This window comes from Eulemur rufifrons, chromosome 8 (genome assembly GCF_041146395.1).
Source record: "Eulemur rufifrons isolate Redbay chromosome 8, OSU_ERuf_1, whole genome shotgun sequence".
Classification (NCBI taxonomy): Eukaryota; Metazoa; Chordata; class Mammalia; order Primates; family Lemuridae; genus Eulemur; species Eulemur rufifrons.
Window position 1 is genome coordinate 28,747,119 of NC_090990.1, and position 21,163 is coordinate 28,768,281.

General features: G+C 38.6%; 1 protein-coding gene across 2 annotated transcripts; it reads left to right on the plus strand.

Annotated features, from left to right (window-relative positions):
• The first annotated feature begins 6,591 nt into the window (after window positions 1-6,591).
• On the plus strand, window positions 6,592-19,227 carry ZNF684 (zinc finger protein 684). Of its 2 annotated transcripts, none has more exons than XM_069477774.1 (5): window positions 6,592-6,744; window positions 8,492-8,530; window positions 12,275-12,401; window positions 12,724-12,819; window positions 17,636-19,227. In XM_069477774.1, the coding sequence occupies exons 2-5, from the start codon at window positions 8,516-8,518 to the stop codon at window positions 18,532-18,534; spliced, it is 1,137 nt and encodes a 378-aa protein (XP_069333875.1). In that variant the 5' UTR covers window positions 6,592-6,744; window positions 8,492-8,515; the 3' UTR covers window positions 18,535-19,227. The 2 variants fall into 2 exon arrangements, with proteins under 2 accessions (XP_069333875.1, XP_069333874.1); XM_069477773.1 differs by lacking the exon at window positions 6,592-6,744 and adding an exon at window positions 7,169-7,225 and having other exon boundaries at window positions 17,636-18,540.
• The last annotated feature ends 1,936 nt before the right edge of the window (window positions 19,228-21,163 follow it).

Consider the following 21,163-nt stretch of genomic DNA (forward strand, 5'->3'; position numbering starts at 1 on the left):
GTGTCCTCCCCCTAGATTAATATGTTGAGATCCAAACCCCCAAGGCAATGGTACTGGGCATTTGGGAGGTGATTAGGTAATGAGGAAGAAGCCCCATGAATGGGATAGGTGTCCTTATAAAAGAGCTCATTTTGCCCCTTCCACCATTTGAGCACAGTTAGAAGGTGCCATCTATAAATTAGTAAATGGGCCCTCAGAAAATGCTGAATCTGCTGTCACCTTGATTTTGGACTTCCCACCTTCCAGAACTGAAAAATTTTTGTTGTTTATAAGCCACTCAGTTTGTGGTATTTTGTTATAGCAGCTCACATGGCTAAGACAATCACTGATGCTGTTTTCTACAACAGACATCTCCCTGGTTTGCAGCTTCCACCTTAACAATGTCATCTCTTCTTGTGAAGTCTGCCTAAAGTATCTGAACTCCAAATTGCAGCCTTCTTGGATGTTTGTTCAGTGAGTAGATATATGAAAAGAGACATCACAACAAAGCTATTTCACGATTAAAAAAAAAAAAAATTTGCTTCCTGGGCCAGAAAATGAGTTGAATACCTTAATTAGAATGAGATTCAACTGTTTATAATAGAAATTACTAAAACAGTGGTAGTTAAACAAAAAGAAATTTCTTACCCATTTAAAAGAAACCTAAATATAACTAGTTCAGGTCTGGTGTTGCCCCCAATGTTTTCAGAAGCCCAGGTTCCTTCCCTTTTGTTTGTCTGGCATCAGCATATGTCTTTTTCATAGTCCAAAATGGCTGCAAAAGTTCAGCCATCCATTATACATTCAGCATAAAGCTGGAATAGGAGGCCAGGCATTGTGGTTCATCCCTGTAATCCTAGCACTTTGGGAGGCTGAGGCAGGAGGATCACTTGATGCCAGGAGTTCAAGACCAGCCTGGGCAACATAGTGAGATCCCGTCTCCACAAAAAAATAAAATTAGCTGGGCATGGTGGTGCCTACCTGTAGTCTAGCTACTTTGGAGGCAGAAATGGGAGCATCATGGCTAAAGTCAAGGTGTACAAGGCTGCAGTAATCTGTGTTTGTGCCACTGCACTCCAGCCTGGGTGACAGAAATGCTCCGTCTTAAAAAATAAATAAATAAATAAATAAAATTGTAATAGGAGAAGGATATCCCTTTAAAGATATTTCTTAAATTTGTTCTACTACTTCCACTTACATCCCACTGGTCAAAATTTGGTCACATGGACATAGCTACCTGCAAGAAAGGTTGGGATATGTAGTTTTTATTCTGGGCAAGCCTTTGCCCAGACAAAAACTGGAAATTCTATGACTGCAAAAAGGGAGAATGGAGAGAAGATTTGGGGGAAATGGCAGAGTAGGAAGCACCAGAAATCCTGTCTCCCCACCTAGACAGCAATTGCAGTGGTAGAACCTGTCTGATGTCACTAATTTGAAACTATGGAGTCTGCTGAAGTCTTGCAACTTCCAGGAGGAAGCCTGAATGACAAATTGTTAATTTTGGTCAGTTTCAACTCTTACTACAGTAGTAGCTACCCATCTTCTACCTGTCAGTCCTATGGCAGGAGCAATCGGCACCAGCTTGTGGGAACAAAAGTGGGCAAAAAGACCCTGTTCTCCAAATAGCATGGATCCATTTGCTTGTGTGATTGTTACTTCTGATCACAGAGTGCAAAGAGGCGGCCATTGTTGCTGAATGTCCTGTGTTTGTTATTAGATCCTCTTTCTGGCTGAAGTGCCTTCCAGGAGATATATAGAACTGGCACCATTTTTTCTGCTTTATTTTTCTCTTTTTCCCCTCTTGTGAGCCAGATATTAAAAGGTAGGACATTCAAAAGTAACTGCATATATGGAGGAGATTAGAAAGTCACCATCCATACTGAGGGAAGATACAGGCTCAGAAAAGACCTGACTGGACCTACATCTCAGGCTGATTCTTGGGACAGACACAGCCTAAAACAATCAAAGAAACTAAAAACAGGAAACCCTGGGGAATAGAAAAAATCTGATTCCCAGAGTTACCACATTGCATTCAAATGTCTAGTTTTCTACAGAAAAATCACAAAGCATGCAAAGAAACAGGAAAGTATTGCCCATTTAAAGGAAAAAATAAGTCAACAGAAACTGTCCCTGAAAAAGACTTGATGGTGGACCGACTTTACAAAGACTTTAAAACAACTCTCTGTAAGATGCTACAGAACTAAAGAAAGACATGGAGAAAGTCAAGAAGATAATGTGTGAATAAAATGGTCATCACATACAAGGGATCCTCAAGAGTACCTGATTACTCATCAGAAAGTTTGGAGACCAGACAGCAGTGGACCAATATATTCAAAGTGCTGGGGGAAAAATGTTAATGAAAGAATTCTCTATCCAGCAAAACAGTACTTCAAAAGTGAGGGAGAAATTAAGACATTCCCAGGTAAACAAAAGCTGAGGGGGGTTATTACCACTAAACCTGTCCTGCAAGATACGCTCAAGGGAGTCCTGCAGGTGGAAATGAAAGGACACTGGAACTCATATGAAGAAACAAATATCTCGATAAATATTAATATATGGGCAAGTATAAAAGCTGGTATTATTCTAACAATGCTTTGTAACTCCACTCTGTTTTCTATGTGATTTAAGAAACTAATGTTTTTATTTAAATTGATAGGCTAAAAGCTAATGTTATTATAAGTTTGGTTTGTAACTCCACGTTTTGTTTTCTACATAATTTAAAAGACTAATACATTTAAAAGAATTATTAATTTATGTTCTGAGGCACAGTATATAAAGAATTAATTTTGTGAGATCAACAACTGAAAGGTGTGGGTTCTGCAATTATAGAGACAGTAAGAATAAAAGGAAAAGGGTGGGGACAGAACTCTAAAGGAGCAGTTTTTGTGTGTTTTTGAAGTTAAGCTGATACAGGTTCAAATTAGAGTGTTATAATGTTTAGATGTTAAATGTAATCCCCATATTAAGAGAAAACACAGGTATACCTCGTTTTACTGTGCTTTGCTTTATTGTGCTTCACAGATATTGCAGTTTTTGCAAATTGAAGGTTTGTGGCAACCCTGTGTCCAGTAAGTCTGTCAGCACAATTGTTCCAACACTGTGTGCTCACTTCATGTCTCTGTCACATTTTGATAATTCTCACAATATTTAAAACTTTTAAAATTATTATTATATCTATTATGGTGATCTGTGATCAGTGATCTTTGGTGTTACTACTATAATTAATTTCAGGCACCACAAACTGTGCCCATATACGACAGCAAACTTAATCAGTAAATGTTGTGTGCATCCTGACTGCCCCACTCTCTGGTCATTCCCCGTCTCTCCCTCTCCTGGGGCCTCTCTATTCCCTGTAATACACAATACTGAAATTAGGCCAATTAATGACCCTACAATGGCCTTTAAATGTTCAAGTGAAAGAAGAGTCATATGTCTTTCACTTTAAATCAAAAGCTAGAAATGATTAGTGAGGAAAACATGTCAAAAGCTAAGGTAGGCTGAGAGCTAGCCCTCTTATACCAACAATTAGCAAAGTTGTTAGTACAAAGGGAAAGTTTCTTTCTTCTTCTTTTTTTTTTTTTTTAGAAACAGGGGTCTCACTATGTTGCCTAGGCTGGTCTCAAACTCCTCAGCTCAAGTGACAAATGATCTTCCCATCTCAGCCTCCTAAGTAGCTGGGACTACAGGTGTGTGCCACCATACCTGGCAAAGGAAAAGTTCTTGAAGGAAATTAAAAGTGCTACTTCAGTGAACACGCAAATAAGAAAGCAAAACGGCCTTACTTCTGATATGGAGAAAGTTTCAGTGGTCTGGATAGAAGGTCAAACCAGTCACAACATTTCCTTAAGCCAAAGCTTAACCCAGAACAATCCTAATTCTTCTTAGTTCTATGAAGGCTGAGAGAGATGAGGAGGCTGCAGAAGAAGACATTAAAGCTAGCAGAGGTTGGTTCATGAGGTTTAAGGCGATCTCCATAAAATAAAAATACAAGGTGAAGGCCAGGCTCAGTGGCTCACACCTGTAATTCCAGCATTTTGGGAGACCAAAGTGGGAGGATTGCTTCAGCCCAGGAGTTTGAGGTTGCTGTAAGCTAGGCTGACACCACAGCACTCTAGCCCAGGCAACAGAGCGAGACTTGTCTAAAAAAAAAGCTGCTCATTCCAACCACCACTTTCAGAAAATATAGAGGACAGAGGAACATGTTACACTATACTGGGGGTATGCAAACAGCAAGAAAACAGACTGTGAGAAACTCTACAGAACAAATGACCTAATTTCTTCAATAAATAATTTGGAAAAAATGGAAGAGGGGACCTGTAGATTAAAGGGGATTTAAAAGGCATATGGATCTATCAATTGCAATGTGTGAACCTTATTTGGATCTTATTTTTTTTTAACTGGAAATTGCACTTATGAGAAAATCGATAATTTGAACAATCACTTGGTATTTGATGATGTTAGGGAACTGTTAATTTCGGGGATATGAAAATGATATTATGGTTTTTTTTTTATTAATGTCTACTCTTTAACTGATGAAATTATATGTTCTGGAATGTGCTTCAAAATGATATGCAATGGGGTTAAGGGTAGAGATTAAACAGAATTAACCCTGAGTTGATAATAATTGATGTTGAGTGATAGGTACATGGAGGTTTATTACTATTCTTTCTACTATTGTATATGGTTTAAAATTGCCATAATAAAATTTTTAAAAAATTAAATGCCTAATTTTTAGGTCGCACAAAGTACATAGTTTCTGATCAAAGAATACATGAGTAATCTGGTCCAAATTACTTTAGATATTAAGATGTAATGAGTCTTATTCTACCACTCATGACTTTAATGTATCCTTTTTGTAAAAAAGTTGAGATATGAAAGTATGTCTATGCCATTGAAAATTCCAGTAAAGTCAGTGGTTACTAATATCAAGTCGACTGTTCATGGTGCCAGGCAATAGTAATAATATTTCCTTAATCCATTCATTCTCCCACATTCCTAAATAATTAACATTTTATAGAATCTCAGGTGCCATTGATTATAATATTTACCACTATTTTATGTTCTAATAAAAACAATGATCCTGATTAAATTGTCATGACATCATTTGTAAGATAGCAATTTCACAGATGTTGAAATATGAAAAACAAGTGTAAGAATCAACATAATACAGTATTTCTTATCTTTTCTCTCCTCAGACCTCCAGTACTTTCTCCCTATCTTCATTTTCAGCTTCCTATTTCACTGAAAAAAATTAAGCACTCAGAATATAAGGCCTTGTAAAATGACCCCCTCCCTAAGTTCTTTTTTGTTCCTTCAGACTTTACCAGTAAAGCCTAACAACTAGACTTAACTAGCCTCTCCACAGGACTCACCATCCATCACCAAGAGCTGATTCTTGAATCAGACCACCAGAAAACTCTATGACTTCAAACCCCACACAACCTGACCTGCATTCTACAATCCACTATAAAAGCCCTTGCCCTCTTAGTCAGGGAGACAGATGTGAAACTATTTTTCCTATTCTCTGGACAGACAGCTTTTGCATTAAAATTCCTTTCTTCTCTGGCAATCCTCCTTGTCTAAATAATTGGCTCTTTGTGCAGTGAGTGACAGGACCTAGGCTGAACCCCTTTGTGGGTTCGGTAACAAGAAGAGAGCATCTTCATTTTTCTACCACCATATCTGTCTGCCTATCTGCATCTGCACTTATGTACTCTGCCTTCTCTTTTATTTCAATGGACGAATTGTCCATACTCTTACTTAGAACTGATCCCTCTGATTTTGTACTGGATTCCAGCCTTTCTTCCCTCTAGGACTTTCCTCACATAACTAGCCTGTTTCTCGTGGATTGTCAATTTTCCCCCTCTCTACTGGATCATTTAAATTAGTATACAAAGTTACTATAATTTCTTCATCTTTAAAAAGATATTGGATCCAAAATCCCTATCCAATGATGTCCTTATTTTTCTGTTCTTCTTAAAAGCAAAACTTAAAAGTATTGTCTATATTTACTTTCTCCACTTCTTCTCCCCCCACTCTTATCAAAGTCTCATCAGACTTTAGCAGACTTTCACCCACTCCGCTAAAATGGCATGTTTCAACACCACTAGTGAACTAAACATTGGTAAATGAAATGGCCAATTCTTAGTTCTCATCTTAGTTGACCTATCATTTGACACACTGCATCACTCCCTCCTTGAAACATTTTCTTCCCTTGGTTTTGCAGATTTAAATTCTCCTACTTTTCCATCTAGCTCACCGACGCCTACTCAGTCTTAGTAGGGTCCTCTTCATCTCCCTGACCTAAGCTGGTGCATTGCTAGAAGAAACCCTACTGAGCAAGTTATTCTTTGGCATACTGCTGATTTTCACTTTCCAGTACTTAAAAATTCTAATGTCTGTCTTTTCAAATGATAATGATAGTACACTTCCTTCTTAAAAATGAGCGCAGCTCTCAGGACAGCCCCAGAGATACTAACCCAGGAATCTCCTCCAAAAGAGGAAGAAGCGTCTGACGCCTTCCGGAAACGAGCCTTGTGGGAAACGTGGTCTTTGAGGGATGGCCTACACCCCGGAGGAGACCGGGAACTCTAGGTGGGCAGTTACTTCCGCACACGCGCAGTAGGACGGCGGCCAGTGTTCTGCATTCAGTCCTGTGCCGCGTGAAGTCAGGGCAGGGGCTGCTCTTTCAGCCTCTGGACAACGCTGTAACCTGATCCTAGGCTTAGAGCCAGAGCTGGCAGTGAGGGAGTGAAAGGGTGGCAGGTACGGTTTTGACTCGGGGGATGTAAGGGAAAGGCGGGGAGAAAGGCGGGGACTGGCTTGTGGGTTTACCCCGCCGAAGACAAAACTTTACAACCTCCAAGTGCGGTGACTTTGGGTTTGGGGATGTGGAGCCTTTTCCAACTCTTGAGTAGTTCGGAGCAGGCAAGAGTAGGGCTCCCAGCTGGCACTGGGTAGGTTCCCAGAGTCCTGGTGGGGCTGGGAGAGGCTCAATTTGCATTCCTATCTTTGTAGGTAAAGGTCACTGTGTAGGAGTCTGTGCGTTTAACTCCACCTTTCCTGATTCTAAGAGCACTGTTAGCCCGATTGGAGCCTGCGACAGGAAATTTTAAGCCACTTCAAGGGATCCCAGAAGAAAGCATTTATAGAGAAACTGCTATGCATTTTTAGGGTATTCTCACAGCAATCATCTGCAATAAATGCTGTCACCATTTGGCATATGAATGAACTGAGGCTGAAAGAGGTGAAATTACTTGCTTAGACTCACACATCTTAGTCAGTGGGAGAGCTGAAGCTCAAACCCAGATACGTTTTCTCCAAATTTCATTCTTTTTTACCTCACACTCTTTTATAAAACAGTTCATAAAACATAAATTACAACATTTATTGCTGTTATTTGAGCAATTAATGCTACATAAATTTCTATTTGTGGTCATTAGTTAGGTCTCTTGGTGTATCTGCAGATCTGTCAGTAAAGACTATGTAGAGGAAGCTGTGAGTCTCTCTTGCCCGTTTTAGCCTTTCTAGTGCTCCAGCAGTGCTGGTTAGAGTTTCAAAAAGCCGAACTAAGCTCATAGGAGATGGTGAGTTCCCAGAGAGAGATAAACAGATTTGGAGTCTAAACTAAAGTCTCCAGCTTTAAAAAATAATTTTTTTTTTTTAAAGTGTTCCTGGGGCCTGGTGTGGTGGTTCACGCCTGTAATCCTAGCACTCTGGGAGGCCGAAGTGGGCGGATTGTTTGAAATCAGGAGTTTGAGACCAGCCTGAGCAAGAGCGAGATCCTGTCTCTACTAAAAAAGAATAGAAAGAAATTAGCTGGACAACTAAAATAAATAAATATATATATATATATATATATATATATAAAATTAGCCGGGCATTGTGGCGCATGCCTATAGTACCAGCTACTCAAGAGGCTGAGGCAGGAGGATTGAGCCCGGAAGTTTGAGGTTGCTGTGAGCTAGGCTGATGCCATGGCACTCTAGCCCGGACAACAGAGTGAGACTCTGTCTCAAAAAAAAAAAAAAAAAAAAAGTGTTCCTGGGTCCCTGAATCCAGCCTTTCCAAGAATGCCCAATCTAATTTGAGATCTTTCACGCCAGCTTCAGATCAGAAACCAGGCAGTCACAAGAAGGAATACTTTCTATAGCACTGAGTCTCAGAGATCAGGCTTTTATTGATTTTTTAACTCATTCATTATAATATTTCCTTAGGATAAATTTCTGGGAGGAAAAAAATCACTGATTCAAAAGCTAACAACTTGGTGTTAGATCAGTAGGACAGAAATGAACAACATCCTTATCTAAGCTCTGTATATTTGCAACAGAATCAAGTAGAGATTTGTACTTGTAGAACATGGACTTTTCTGACTTGCTAGAAAAGTCATTCTCCCACTAGGTGGCATTTTCTGAGGCAGCAATGTGGGTATTTCTGGTCCAATAGAGCAGGGTTCTATATTGCAGTCCTGGTTTCTCAGGTCTTTCTATTCTCTCCGTTTCTACTTTCATAGATCTCTGTCCAAGAGCTGCAGAAAATGATCAATTTCCAGGTAAGGCATCCATCTATTCATTCAGTCATTTAAATCTCCCCAAAATCCATATGATAGAAAGCAACAGTGTAGTCAGGGAAACTATAGATTGAATAGAATATCAGGTGCAAAAGAAAATTTAGAAAGTTGACAAATTGATATACAATTTGTAGAGTTTGTACAAAGTTGTAATAAATTTGAGCTGTAAAGGTGTACTCAGTCTTCCTGGAAATCATAGTAAATGAATAGCCAACCAGTTTAAGTGTTGGCATTGTACGTATGGAGACAGCAAAATAATTCCTCAGATAAGTAAGGTTATTTTCCTATATGGATAATGTTAGAAATAACATTCCCAGCCAGGTGTGGTGGCTCATACCTGTAATCCCAGCACTTTGGGAGGCTGAAGCGGGAGGAGCACATGAGGCCAGTAGCAACATAGTGAGACCTCGTGTCTACAAAAAAAAATAGCCAGATGTGGTGGGGTAAACCTGTAGTCCCAGCTATTGGGGAGGAGGCAGGAGGCTGAGGCAAGAGGATCACTTGAGCCCAGGAGTTTGAGATTACAGTCAGCTATGATCATGCCACTCTACTACAGCCTGGGTGACAGAGGTAGACCCTGTCTCTTAAAAAAAATAATAACATACACAGCAACAGCCTATGATAAATATACCAGGTTTCCTGTGACTTTCTTAGAGTGTCCCCTGCCTAGAGTAAGCAGAGAACATAGTGTTAACCAGCACTAAATGAACTCAATTTGTAAATTCACGTACATAGCCTTTAAAATGGCCACATGGATCCATAAATAAACCTTGTAGCTTTTCCAGAGTCTCCAGCTATCTTGAGCATTTTCTCTTCCAGTGCATTTTAAGGTCATTGAATTTAAGGAATATTATCAAGGCGCATAAAGCAGTGTGTTAGGTACACGCACTGCTTCTCTGTTTGTTTGTTTGCTTTTGTTGTTGTTTGAGACAGTGTTTTACTCTGTTGCCCAGGCTGGAGTGCAGTGGCTTCATTATAGCTCACTGCAGCCTTAAACTCCTGGGCTCAAGTGATCTTCCTGCCTCATCCTCCAGAGTAGCTGGGATTTCAGGCATGTGCCACCACGTCTGGCTAATTTTTAAATTTTTTGTAGAGACAGGGTCTTGTTATATTGCTCAGGCTGGTCTCGAATTCCTTGCTTAAAGCAATCCTCCTACCTTAGCCTCCCAAAGTGCTAGGATTACAGGCATGAGTCACCACACTCAGCCATGGATTTCTCTATGTTGACTTTATATCCAGCCAACTTACAGAACTCTTATTAGGTCCAAGAGTTTTTTAGTTGATTCTTAGATTTTCTAGGTAGATAGTCATATACTGTTCAAATGGCATTTTGTCCCTTCCTGCCCAATACATATCTTCCTCCATGTTTTTCTTATCTTATTGCAATGGCCAGGAGTTCTCATAATTGACAGACATCCCTTGGTATCCGAGGGGGACTGGTTTCAGGACCCCTGCAGATACCCAAATCTATGCAAACTCAAGTCCTATAGTTGGCCTTGTAGAACCCAAGAATATGAAAAGTTGGCCCTCCATATATATGGGTTTTGCATCCTGAGCATGCTATATTTTTGATCTGCATTTGATTGCAGATGTGGAACCTACCAATGGAAGGCCAACTGTATTTACTGAAAAAAATCTAGGTGTAAGTGGACCTGTGTAGTTCTAATCCATGTTGTCTAGAGTCACTGTAATTGCTAGCCAAAAGTCTTTTGTTGCAATTTTAGTGGAGATGCTTCCAATGTTTCACCATTTCCTCTTGTATTCTTGTAGATAGCTGGGTTTTTTTGTTTTTGTTTTACCTATGTATTCCTGGGATAAACCCTACCTAGTCACCTTTTTCTTAAAGGGCCAGATAGTAAATATCTTAGATTTGAAGGGCATACAGGCTCTGTGGCAACTACTCAACTCTGTCCTTGAAGCTGAAGTAAATGAATGATTATGACCATGTTCCAGTAACATTTTATTTATAAAAACAGGAGGCCAGCCCATGGGCTGTAGTTTCTTGATCCCTGCTCTATATGGTCTTAACTATCTCTTTTGTGCTAGATAGGTAACCACGTGCCTTTAAATTCATTGCTTTTAATAGTTATCCATTAAGCATGATTTTGGCTCTACAGTTGAGAGGATATATTTTATCATGTAAAAAAGTCCATGGATTCTTACCTTATTATGCTTATGTGCATTTGGCATGTAAACCTTTTAGTCTCAGTAACCTCTTATACCTATGTTTACTTTGTAGAGTCTAATAAATTATAAGATCTCTGAGAAGAGTCATGATTTTATTCCTTTTGATATCACTAATACAAGGTCAGTAGGTCCTTGTTAAATATTTTGTGAGTGAATAAATGAAGACTATATGTAATATTTTTAAATAGCTTCATTGAAATATAATTCACATCACAGAAATTACCCAATTAAAGTGTATACAAGTCAGTGGTTTTTAGGATAGTCACAGAGTTGTACAGCCTTCACCACTACTTAATTTCAGAACATTTTCATCTCCCCAGAAAGAAACTCCATACCCATCAGTAATCACTCCGCATTCTTCCCTTCCTCCAACCCTAATCTAGTTCTGTTTCTATGGCTTTTCTGTTCTGAACATTTCATACAAATGGGACCATACAATATATAATCTTTTGTGACTGTTTTTTTTCAGCCAGTATAGTATTTTCAAGATGTATCCATATTGTAGATGTATAAGTACTTTGTTCCTTTTTTATTGCTAAATAATATTCTATCATATGGTTATACCACCTTTTTTTATCCATTTGTCAGTTCATTACATATTTTTTCTACTTTTTTGGCTACTGTGAATAATTCTGCTATGAACATTTGTTTATTGGTTTTTGTGTGGACATGTTTTGAATTCTCTTGGGTATATACCTAAGGAGTAGAATTCCTGGGTCATGTTGTTACTTTATGTTTAACATTCTGAGGAAGTCCCAAACTGTTTTCCATATTTGCTGCACTGTTTTGCAATCCCACCAGCAGTGTACAAGAGATTCAGCTTCTCCACATCTTTGCCAAACACTTGTCATTGTCTACCTTTGATTTTAATTGTCCTTGTGGGTGTGAAATGGTACCTCATTGTGGTTTTGATTTGCATTTCACTAATGACTAATGGTGTTAAGTGTCTTTTCACATGCCTATTTACTTTACACACACACACACACACACACACACACAAACACATATATATCTTCGGAGAAATGTCTGTTTAAATCCTTTGTCCATTTTTAAATTGCATTGTCTTTTTATTGTTCGATTTTAGGAATTCTTTATGTTAATATATTCTAGGTACAAGCCTCTTCTCACATACATGATTTGCAAATATTTTCTCTCATTCTGTGGATTTTCAAGAGTTTGATAGCCTTATTTCTTACATTTAGGTCTCTGACCCATTTTAGTTCATTTTTGTATATGATGTGAGGTGAGTAAGGAGTCTAATTTCATTTTTGTGTGTGTAGATATCCAGTTGTCTTCAGCACCATTTGTTGAAAAGACCTTTCTTTCCCCAAATGAATTGTTCTGGCACTAGTTTGATATTTTAAATATGATTTTTGTTTTTATCACAAAATATATTTCTGAATCAAGTGTGTAATGGTTATCGTGTATAACTTTCTACAAACTCAGCAATGAACATAAGATAATAAGGAGCTGCCTTGATTCTCCTGCAAGTCCCTTAATGGTGCATACTTTAGTTTGAAGATGAACGTGCTGTTACAGGAATCGGTGACATTCCAGGATGTGGCTGTGGACTTCACCCTGGAGGAGTGGCAGCTGCTTGATTGTGCTGAGAGAACTCTGTATTGGGATGTAATGTTGGAGAACTATAGAAACCTCATCTCAGTGGGTAAGGACAATGTATGGTAACTTTTTGTTATAACTCAGAATTTAATAGTAGTGCCCTTCTTTTCAGAGTTGTGAAAGCTTTGAACTTTCTGAAGCATTTAGAAGCTTGGCCCTGAATTTTAGTGCTCAAAAATTCTTAATCCCCTTTAGGGATCAGATAGTCTGTTTACGCGTGTACCTGCCAAATGGAGAAAGGTCTTTTCTGTTCTAAAACCCATTAATCAGCCTTTAAAGGCCCTGGGACTCAAGGAGGTTGACCTGAGTTGTGAGGTAGTTGTTTGCTTAGCACTTTGTCTCTACTTCTGTGTTTTTCCCTCCAATAGGATATCCAGTTACGAAAACAAAAGTGATCTTCAGGGTGGAGCAAGGACAAGAGCCATGGATGGTAGAGGGAGGGAACTCATGTTGGAGCCATCCAGGTGAGTGACAGAAAATCAGATGGGAGTGTTTGGAATTGAGATCCCAGTTGGTCAGTGAGGGACAGGCACCTTTGAAATACTTTTAGGAAGCACCTCTTAAAAGCCACACACCTTTGGAAGTGACAGAGTACACCTGACATAACATCATCAGCTCCCCAAATGATGCCTTCACTCACTCTCCCCGCACAGGTGCTTTTTTCTCTTTGCTCAGCTGTTGCATGGAGGGATGTCCCTCTCCTCTCCACTCTGGCTCCTCACACTGCCCAGCTCATCTACATCCTTACTTTGTTTCTGTTCTCTTAATTCCTAAAACCCTCATTTTTCTTGCCTTCTCAACATGATTACAGATCTTTTTCTATACAGTTAATCCTTATAATGTCATCAGATTGTGTAGATTGGAAGCATTACTCCACCAATCACTGTCTAAACTTGGGCAAATTCTTTTGTACCACAATTGTCTTTATAAAATAGGAATAATATTAATCCTATTTTAGTATATGTGCTGCTGAAGTGAGCACATGGAATAATATTAATCCTTACCTCAAGTTTCCTATAAAGATTATATGAGCTAATACATGCAAAACACTTCAAATAGTTGGCAGATAGTGTTAAGTATATGTAGTTTTTAAAAAAAAAAAAAAACTGTTGTTAACATCATACTCGATTTTCCTTTTTTTAAAAAAACTTATTCCTCTTCTTCCTCATATACCCTACCTTGCATTGTTAGTCTCACTGATAACTTGGGGTACCTACCTTGTAGTGCATCTTTCTATTTCACTTGGTAATATTGCTATCTTTTAAAAATTCTCCTCTAACTTTAGTTGTTTGCTTGCTAACTGTCCTCCACCCTGTCTTACTGCTTATTTGCCTTTTGCTTCATGCCTTCTCTTCCATTTTCTTAACTTCTCTCCGCAGTAATACTCAGAAGCCTCATCACTCTGAAGACTAAAGTTGTTTTATGCCATCCATCGCGTCTTTGCCTCACCCACTTTCCATTCCCATAATTTTACCCCACCAGGCCTTATTTTCTGTTAACATTTTTCCATAGTAACTAATTTTTTAAATTCTTCAACCTTCTCTATTATCTTTACATTACAATAAAGAACAATAAGACTACTTTGCAGTCTCAGAATCACTGTGATAGGTGCTTTGTTTTTTTTCTCTCAATAGATTCTCCTAAATACTACCGTGACTTTTGGCCTATCACTTCAGCTATTAGTTTATTCAAAACTGATTCAAAAGAAAAGTTTCCCTTTCTACAGAGACCATAAAAAAGTATGTTTCAAATTGTTAAAATACCACTTCAAGTGTATTTTAGATTCCCTGGGACCCCAACTCCTGCTGACACAAACCAAATGAATTTTAATTACTGATATCATGTCTGGGCTGTTTATGTCACTATTTTACCAATTCCATTCTGTTTTCTAATTTATCTCAGATGTTTCTCCAAGATTTATCCAAATTATTCTATTTTTCTTGTCACTCTTCTGATAAATATATAATTCCTTTATAACCTATATTGTGATATTTACATAGCTTTTAATGTCCTCTATCATGTAGTCCCATTTTGCTTACCCAGAATTATTCATCTTTATCCTATTACATCACAACTGGGATCTTTAATGTCCTCTATACACAATTTTCCTCTCTTCACCAATCCTTTTTTTTGAGACAGAGTCCTGCTCTGTCACTCCAGCTAAAGTGCAGTGGTGTCGTCATAGCTCAGAGTAGCCTCAAACTCCTGGGCTAAAGCAATCCTCCTGCCTCAGCCTGCCTTGTAGCTGGGACTACAGGCGTGTGCCACCATGCCAAGCTAATTTTTTCTATTTTTAGTAGAGACAGGGATCTCGCTCTTGCTCAGACTGGTCTCAAACTCCTGAGCTCAAGTGATCCTCCCGCCTTGGCCTCCCAGAATTCTAGGATTACAGATGTGAGCCACCATGCCTGGGATCCTCCCCACTTGGTCTCCCAAAGTACTAGGATTACAGGCAGCAGCCACGGTTCCCGGCCTGCATCAATCCTTTTGATTCTGGTGTGTCCACCTCACTAAAACCAGCATGCTGTTAAGTCTGAGTTCAGTTTTTCCTCTTTCATAGTAACTCCAGTCTAAATTAATTACTCTCTTTGAAGTCCCAAGCCAACTCTATTATGACTCTGTCATGAAAACTTGACATATACTGTCTAGGCTTTTTTTTTAACCCTTGTGGCTTTTAAGGAATGTTTTCTCATGATAGTGCCCTGAAGGGAACAATCTATATTATTTTTCCTTTATATTAATGCTGAGCCCATAATGGCATTCAATGAAAATTTCATTAATTCATTATTGTAGAGCCAGACATTGTGGGGGATGTTTCTTATTTTTCCATTTAACAAGGCTTTTTAAATTTTTTATTTATTTATTTTTTACATGCTCCCTAGAAAGGTATCCAAGACTTTTTTTAAGAAATGTTTCCTGAGAAGGTTCAAAGAAAGCAAAAACCCATTACCACTTTCTAAGTTTATAAATGGTAATTAGAAACAGCGAAATATAGTCATATTAAAATATTTCAAAATTTGACGAGTATGAAACATTTGTTTGATGCACATTAACATTTCAGTTTTGTTCCAGTTAATTGTCAAAATAAATGGTACCGATAGTTGTAATGACTATCTTAGAAATTAAAAGAACACGGACCTTAAAGTTTTGAAGTATGCAAAGATTGGAGAAGTCTTTTTTTGAGATCGTGAAACAATGGCTCCTCCCTAAAGAATATCTAAGTACTAGATAGAATGAGAGGAGGTGAGGGAGGCCAAGTTAAGGTGGAGAAGGAACGTGAGCAAAAGATCGAGGGCCAGGTGTGATGGCTCATGCTTGTAATCCTAGCACTCTGGGAGGAGGCCGAGGCAGGAGGATTGGTTGAACTCAGGAGTTCAAGACCAGCCTGAGCAAAAGTGAGACCCTGTCTCTACTGAAATTAGAAAAAATTAGCCTGGCATGGTGGCTTGCGCCTGTAGTCCTAGCTACTCGGGAGGCTGAGGCAGGAGGATTGCTTGAGCGAGCCCAGGAGTTTGAGGTTGCTATGAGCTAGGTTGATGCCATGGCACTCCAGCCTGGATGACAGAGCAAAGCTTTGTTTTTTTTTTAAAAAAAAAAGATGGAATTTAGGAGTCTAGAATCCATGGAAAAGAAGGTATTTGTTGAGGACCAGTGGAATGTGTGCTTAACCCCATGAGTGAATTCATACCTGGTATAGTTTTGTGTACCAGGCTAATTACCCTCAATTTTTCTGGTGGTTATTGTAGGTAGAAGGATGCTGCTTCTCACTGGTTGACGTAGAGAAGAAAGAAGAAAGGAACTAAATCCCCATATTCAGAACAACTCTATAAAAAAATGTGGGCGGGGCAGGGGGGGAAGAAACGTGTGTTAATAGCCATAGCCCACTCACTGCTTAGTCTAGCTCCACAGAGACAGATAAGGCATAGAGCAAGAGGCTAGGGGTGTTGCACTAATACTCCACATGGACGGACACTCAAGAGTTGGGAATTACAACCCCCTCCCCACAATTGTTTTTTTAAATGGAGCAACAGATCTGGGATTTATAATATTTTGAGTGGAGGAGCAAAAAAATGTGACTTAAGGAGCAAAGCAGCTTTCTGGAGACTAGTTAGGCAGATTGAAAGAGGATGTGTTAATAAAAACAGTACTTGTCAGATAAAATTGGACAGATAGTTGTCATATAGAGAAACCCAGCCAGAGTAAAAAATGATAGCAAATAGAATCTATGCCTAGGCCTAGGATGTCTTGTCCTTGTATGACTTGCTGGACATTTGTGTTCCTGGGCTTACAAGTGTATGTAAGAGTGAATTCCAGCTGTCAGTAGAGCTGGAGCTCTGTCTACAGATACGCCTCGGCTATGGTTTGGATGGGGTTAGAGGACTGGAGATATAAGAATGTTCCTAAAGGAAAGTGACATTGTGCAGGGTGATTAAGAGGAAAAAGAGATGCAAAGGAGAGAAATAGGGAACTATCTACTGGGGTGATCTAGGAATTGCATAGGAGGATTCTGCCTCTTATCGCCTCCTCCAAACCTAGTCTGTTCTCTGATATTTTCCCTTAACTCTCCTATCTCCTGTTCCCTTGTCACCGTATCCATTAAGCAGATCTCCATGATGGGCTCTCTTCATTCTATGAGCTAAGCTTGCACCCCTGTTGATCAACCTTTTGACTTCCTTTGTACCCTACTCACTGTACCTTGTGCCTGTTTTACTATCTTTCCACAGGTCATGTTAAGCCATCTGTTCTCATTATTCATCTGCTCCCATTTCCTTTTTAGCAGTTTTATTCTTTTTTTTTTTTTTTTCTGAGACAGAGTCTCGCTCTGTTGCCCGGGCTAGAGTGAGTGCTGTGGCGTCAGCCTAGCTCACAGCAACCTCAAACTCCTGGGCTCAAGCGATCCTCTTGCCTCAGCCTCCCGAGTAGCTGGGACTACAGGCATGCACCACCATGCCCGGCTAATTTTTTCTATATATATATTTTAGTTGGCCAGATAATTTCTTTCTATTTTTAGTAGAGACGGGGTCTCGCTCTTGCTCAGGCTGGTCTCGAACTCCTGAGCTCAAACAATCCACCCACCTCGGCCTCCCAGCGTGCTAGGATTACAGGCGTGAGCCACCTCGCCCAGCCTAGCAGTTTTATTCTTAAAACTTAAGAGGAACAAGGCAAATACAGGATTTGTTTCAGAATAAGAGACTAGATTTGAAACCATAGATGTTTCTCATACCATAACGTGCTGGTGGGAATAAATAACTAGGAATATTTTATTGTACTGCTTTTCAGAAGCTGACTGCCCACTTGTTGATGAACCAGAGAAGCATCAGGAAAGCAAAGACAATTTTTTGACATCAGTTTTGTTCACATTCAATAAAATTCTGACTATGGAGAGAATCCACCGTTATAATATGAGCACAAGTCTTAATCCTACGAGAAAAAAATCACATAAATCATACGGGAAGAGTTTGCAACCTAATTTAGACTTTCTTAATTATAATAGAAGTTATCGTGGAGAAAACTCTTGTGAATGCCATGAATGCAGGAAGGACTTCAAAAAGAAGCTTCATTTCATTAGACGTGAAACAAATCATACAAGAAAAAGGCCTTTTGAATGCCATGACTGTGGGAAAGCCTATAGCAGGAAGGGACACCTTGCTACTCATCAGAAAATTCATAATGGAGAGAGACCCTTTGTGTGCAATGACTGTGGGAAAGCTTTTATGCATAAAGCTCAACTTGTGGTCCACCAGAGACTTCACACTGGAGAGAAACCTTACGAATGCAGTCAGTGTGGGAAAACATTCACTTGGAGCTCCTCCTTTAATCAACATGTGAAATCACATACACTTGAGAACTCATTTGAATGTAAGGAATGTGGGAAGACCTTCAGGTATAGTTCATCCCTTTATAAACATTCTAGATTTCATACAGGAGAGAAACCCTACCAATGTATCATATGTGGCAAAGCCTTTGGCAACACATCTGTGCTTGTTACACATCAAAGAATTCACACAGGAGAGAAACCTTATGGATGTATTGAGTGTGGCAAAGCCTTCATCAAGAAGTCTCATCTCCTTAGACATCAGATAACACACACAGGAGAGAAGCCCTATGAATGTAACAAATGTGGGAAAGCATTTTCCCAGAAGTCAAATCTTATTGTACATCAGAAAATTCACATGTAATATTCACTTTATGAACATGAGGTCTTAAAAATTAAGTAAATCTTAATAGAGAATTCATGGTGAGGAGAAATCCACAATTTGAATGAATTTCGAAGGGTAGATTCAATGCCAATCATGTTTTAGAAGTGATAATAAACTTTTTACAGAAGAAAATCACAGAAAACACTAAATTACAAATAATAGCGCATAGAGGTTGTAAAAGAAAGCATAAATTAAATAAGGAACCAGTAAAAACTACATTTACCATTCCTGATTTAAAATTTTTATAATATAATTATGCAAGTGTGAGTATAAAGTACATGCTTATACATTTTATTAACTTATAACTATTATGAGTTTCTGCAGGAAACATCACCATTTTTTCTTTCAATCCTAACAGTTACATGCATAATTAATCAAATGAGAAAATGTGGTTTAATATGTTCTATGAATTTCAGTAATATTTTCATCCACTTGCTGGCACTTTTAATGGGCATGGCAGTGTTACTGAATCTGAGTCTCCTCTTTAATTAAAGTGAAGACTTCTTATAAAAATTCTTACAAAGATGTTTTCCTTTGTATGTAAACAACAAACCAAAAATTTAATAAGATACTAATTGAAAAGAATTAAGCAGTTGTGTCCTGTATTACAATAAGTATTCAGTTGAGGAAAGGAAGTATTTAAATATGTAAATAAAACATTTGCACTTCAAATATTCCTGTTCGTTTTCATTGGTATAGCTAGGTAAGATGTAAGCATAGCTTAAGTGGTATTTAACTGGGGTATCATCTGTATTTTAATAAAGTAGGGTGTCATGATACTTTCTAAAGTTTTGGGAATTTTGTTTTTTTTAAGAAACCAATACAGGTTTAGCTCCTGGAGGTGCCTGGAATTTTCCATATGAGCAGCGTAGGCATTATTAATCAAGTTGTAAATTCTACATATTCCTTTTGAAGGACTAATCAGCCATTATGTAAGCTAACATTTCTAGTGCTTGCCACAGTATTCCTTGGTAATGTCAAAAAACTTCTATGCCTTTTCTTAAGTGGTGACAAAACTCAGCTTGAACCTAAATTCAGAAATCAAGCCTTTTCCATTTAAGTTTAAGCTTAGTTACTATGTTGCATTGTTTATCTTTCATTAGCCATTTTATGAAGAGGTGTGTTGAGTAATAACTATAAACGAATGACAGTGCTTTTTTGAACACACATACTGGAACTTAAAGACTTAAATCTTTGTCTTTCTATGTTATTTTAGAAGGCTATGTGCTAATTTCACTTATGCAGTCATTCCAAAAGTGTCTGGAACCTTCCTTTCTTAGAATTGTCTTCAGAATCAGTTTGCCAGCCACAAGGAAAATCTAGGTATTTATAGACACAGGAATTGCCTTTTTTCAGCTCAATAGTTTTCTGTCATTTCTTATATGAAGTCCTCATTTCATCCTACTTAGTGCTTACCATTCCCATCCTATCTCCGTCCCCTGCCTGTGACCCTCATCTGAGAAACTCCAAACTACACAGAAAACAGCAAGAGTGATGGGGGCTCCACTGTTGCCCGCACAGGGTGAGATGCCCTTGAAAGAGCAGCTGTGTAGTCAGGTGGCAAGAAATACGCAGTAGTCCACTCCAGCTGACTGGAAATAAGATGGAGCCAGGAAATTTTAATTGTTATGTATCAGCATGCATGTAATCTACATTCCATAAATTTGCTTGCTCCCTTTCTTAGGTGGAAAAAGAAATATAGTAGAATAAATTAAAATATATTTGTAGGGGACAGTGCCGGGTGGAGAGTTTGACTGGGGTGGTATACGTGTCATAAAATATATATATACACACAAATATATATAACGAAACATATATATATATTTGTGTGTATGTATATTTGTAGTACTGGACAAATACAAACTGCCACCTAGAGACTCTGTCACTAACCTCACTCTCCGAGTATATAAGATTTTGGCAAGAAAACCAAAACGGCTCAGTTCCATCCAAACACCTTGGATTCCCAGAACTCCCTAGTTTATGAGTGCTCTTTCACTGAAACAGCCACGCACAATCTTTAGTGAGAAATCTCTTGATTTTTATCACCTCTAAGAGATTTTCTTTTTTTTACTTTGTAAAAAGATCATACAAACATGTCCACTTTCTGGCCTGCCCACCAACATGGAATATCTACCCTGGACTGCTTAATAAGGGAAAGATAAACTGCTATTTTGTCTGAGCCAATACATTGTAAAGTCTATTTGTTATACCAGTTTAGTTTGCCCTAACTAATACAGGGGCTGGCATTAAAGTAGTTTAAGCAGGAGACTAATGATCAGGTTAATATTTTGAAGGATCACTTAGGCAAGCTGTGTGGCAGATTGACTGCAGAAAGCAAGACCAGTTAGTAGGACATTGCAGTAGGCCACATAAGGAATGACAAAGGACTAAACCAAGACTGTGGTACTGGGGAATGGAAAGAAAGCATTATGTTCAAAAGATATTTAGGAGGGGGGAATAAATAGGTGTTTATATCAACATATGTGCTATGATTGAAAGGCAAATAAAAACTGGTCAGGGTTTGGTGAATTAAATTCCCCCTCGGTGGTAGAAGTGTAAATTGGCATGACTTTTTTGAACTATAATTTGGCAACATGCATTAAGTCTT

Excerpts from the sequence above, each read along its gene's own strand:
- ZNF684 (XM_069477773.1), top strand. The coding sequence starts at position 7,202 with ATGAATGAACTGAGGCTGAAAGAG. Across the intron at positions 7,226-8,491 it reads ATGAACTGAGGCTGAAAGAG|ATCTCTGTCCAAGAGCTGCA; the intron begins GTGAAATTACTT and ends CTACTTTCATAG. Across the intron at positions 8,531-12,274 it reads AGAAAATGATCAATTTCCAG|GAATCGGTGACATTCCAGGA; the intron begins GTAAGGCATCCA and ends GTGCTGTTACAG.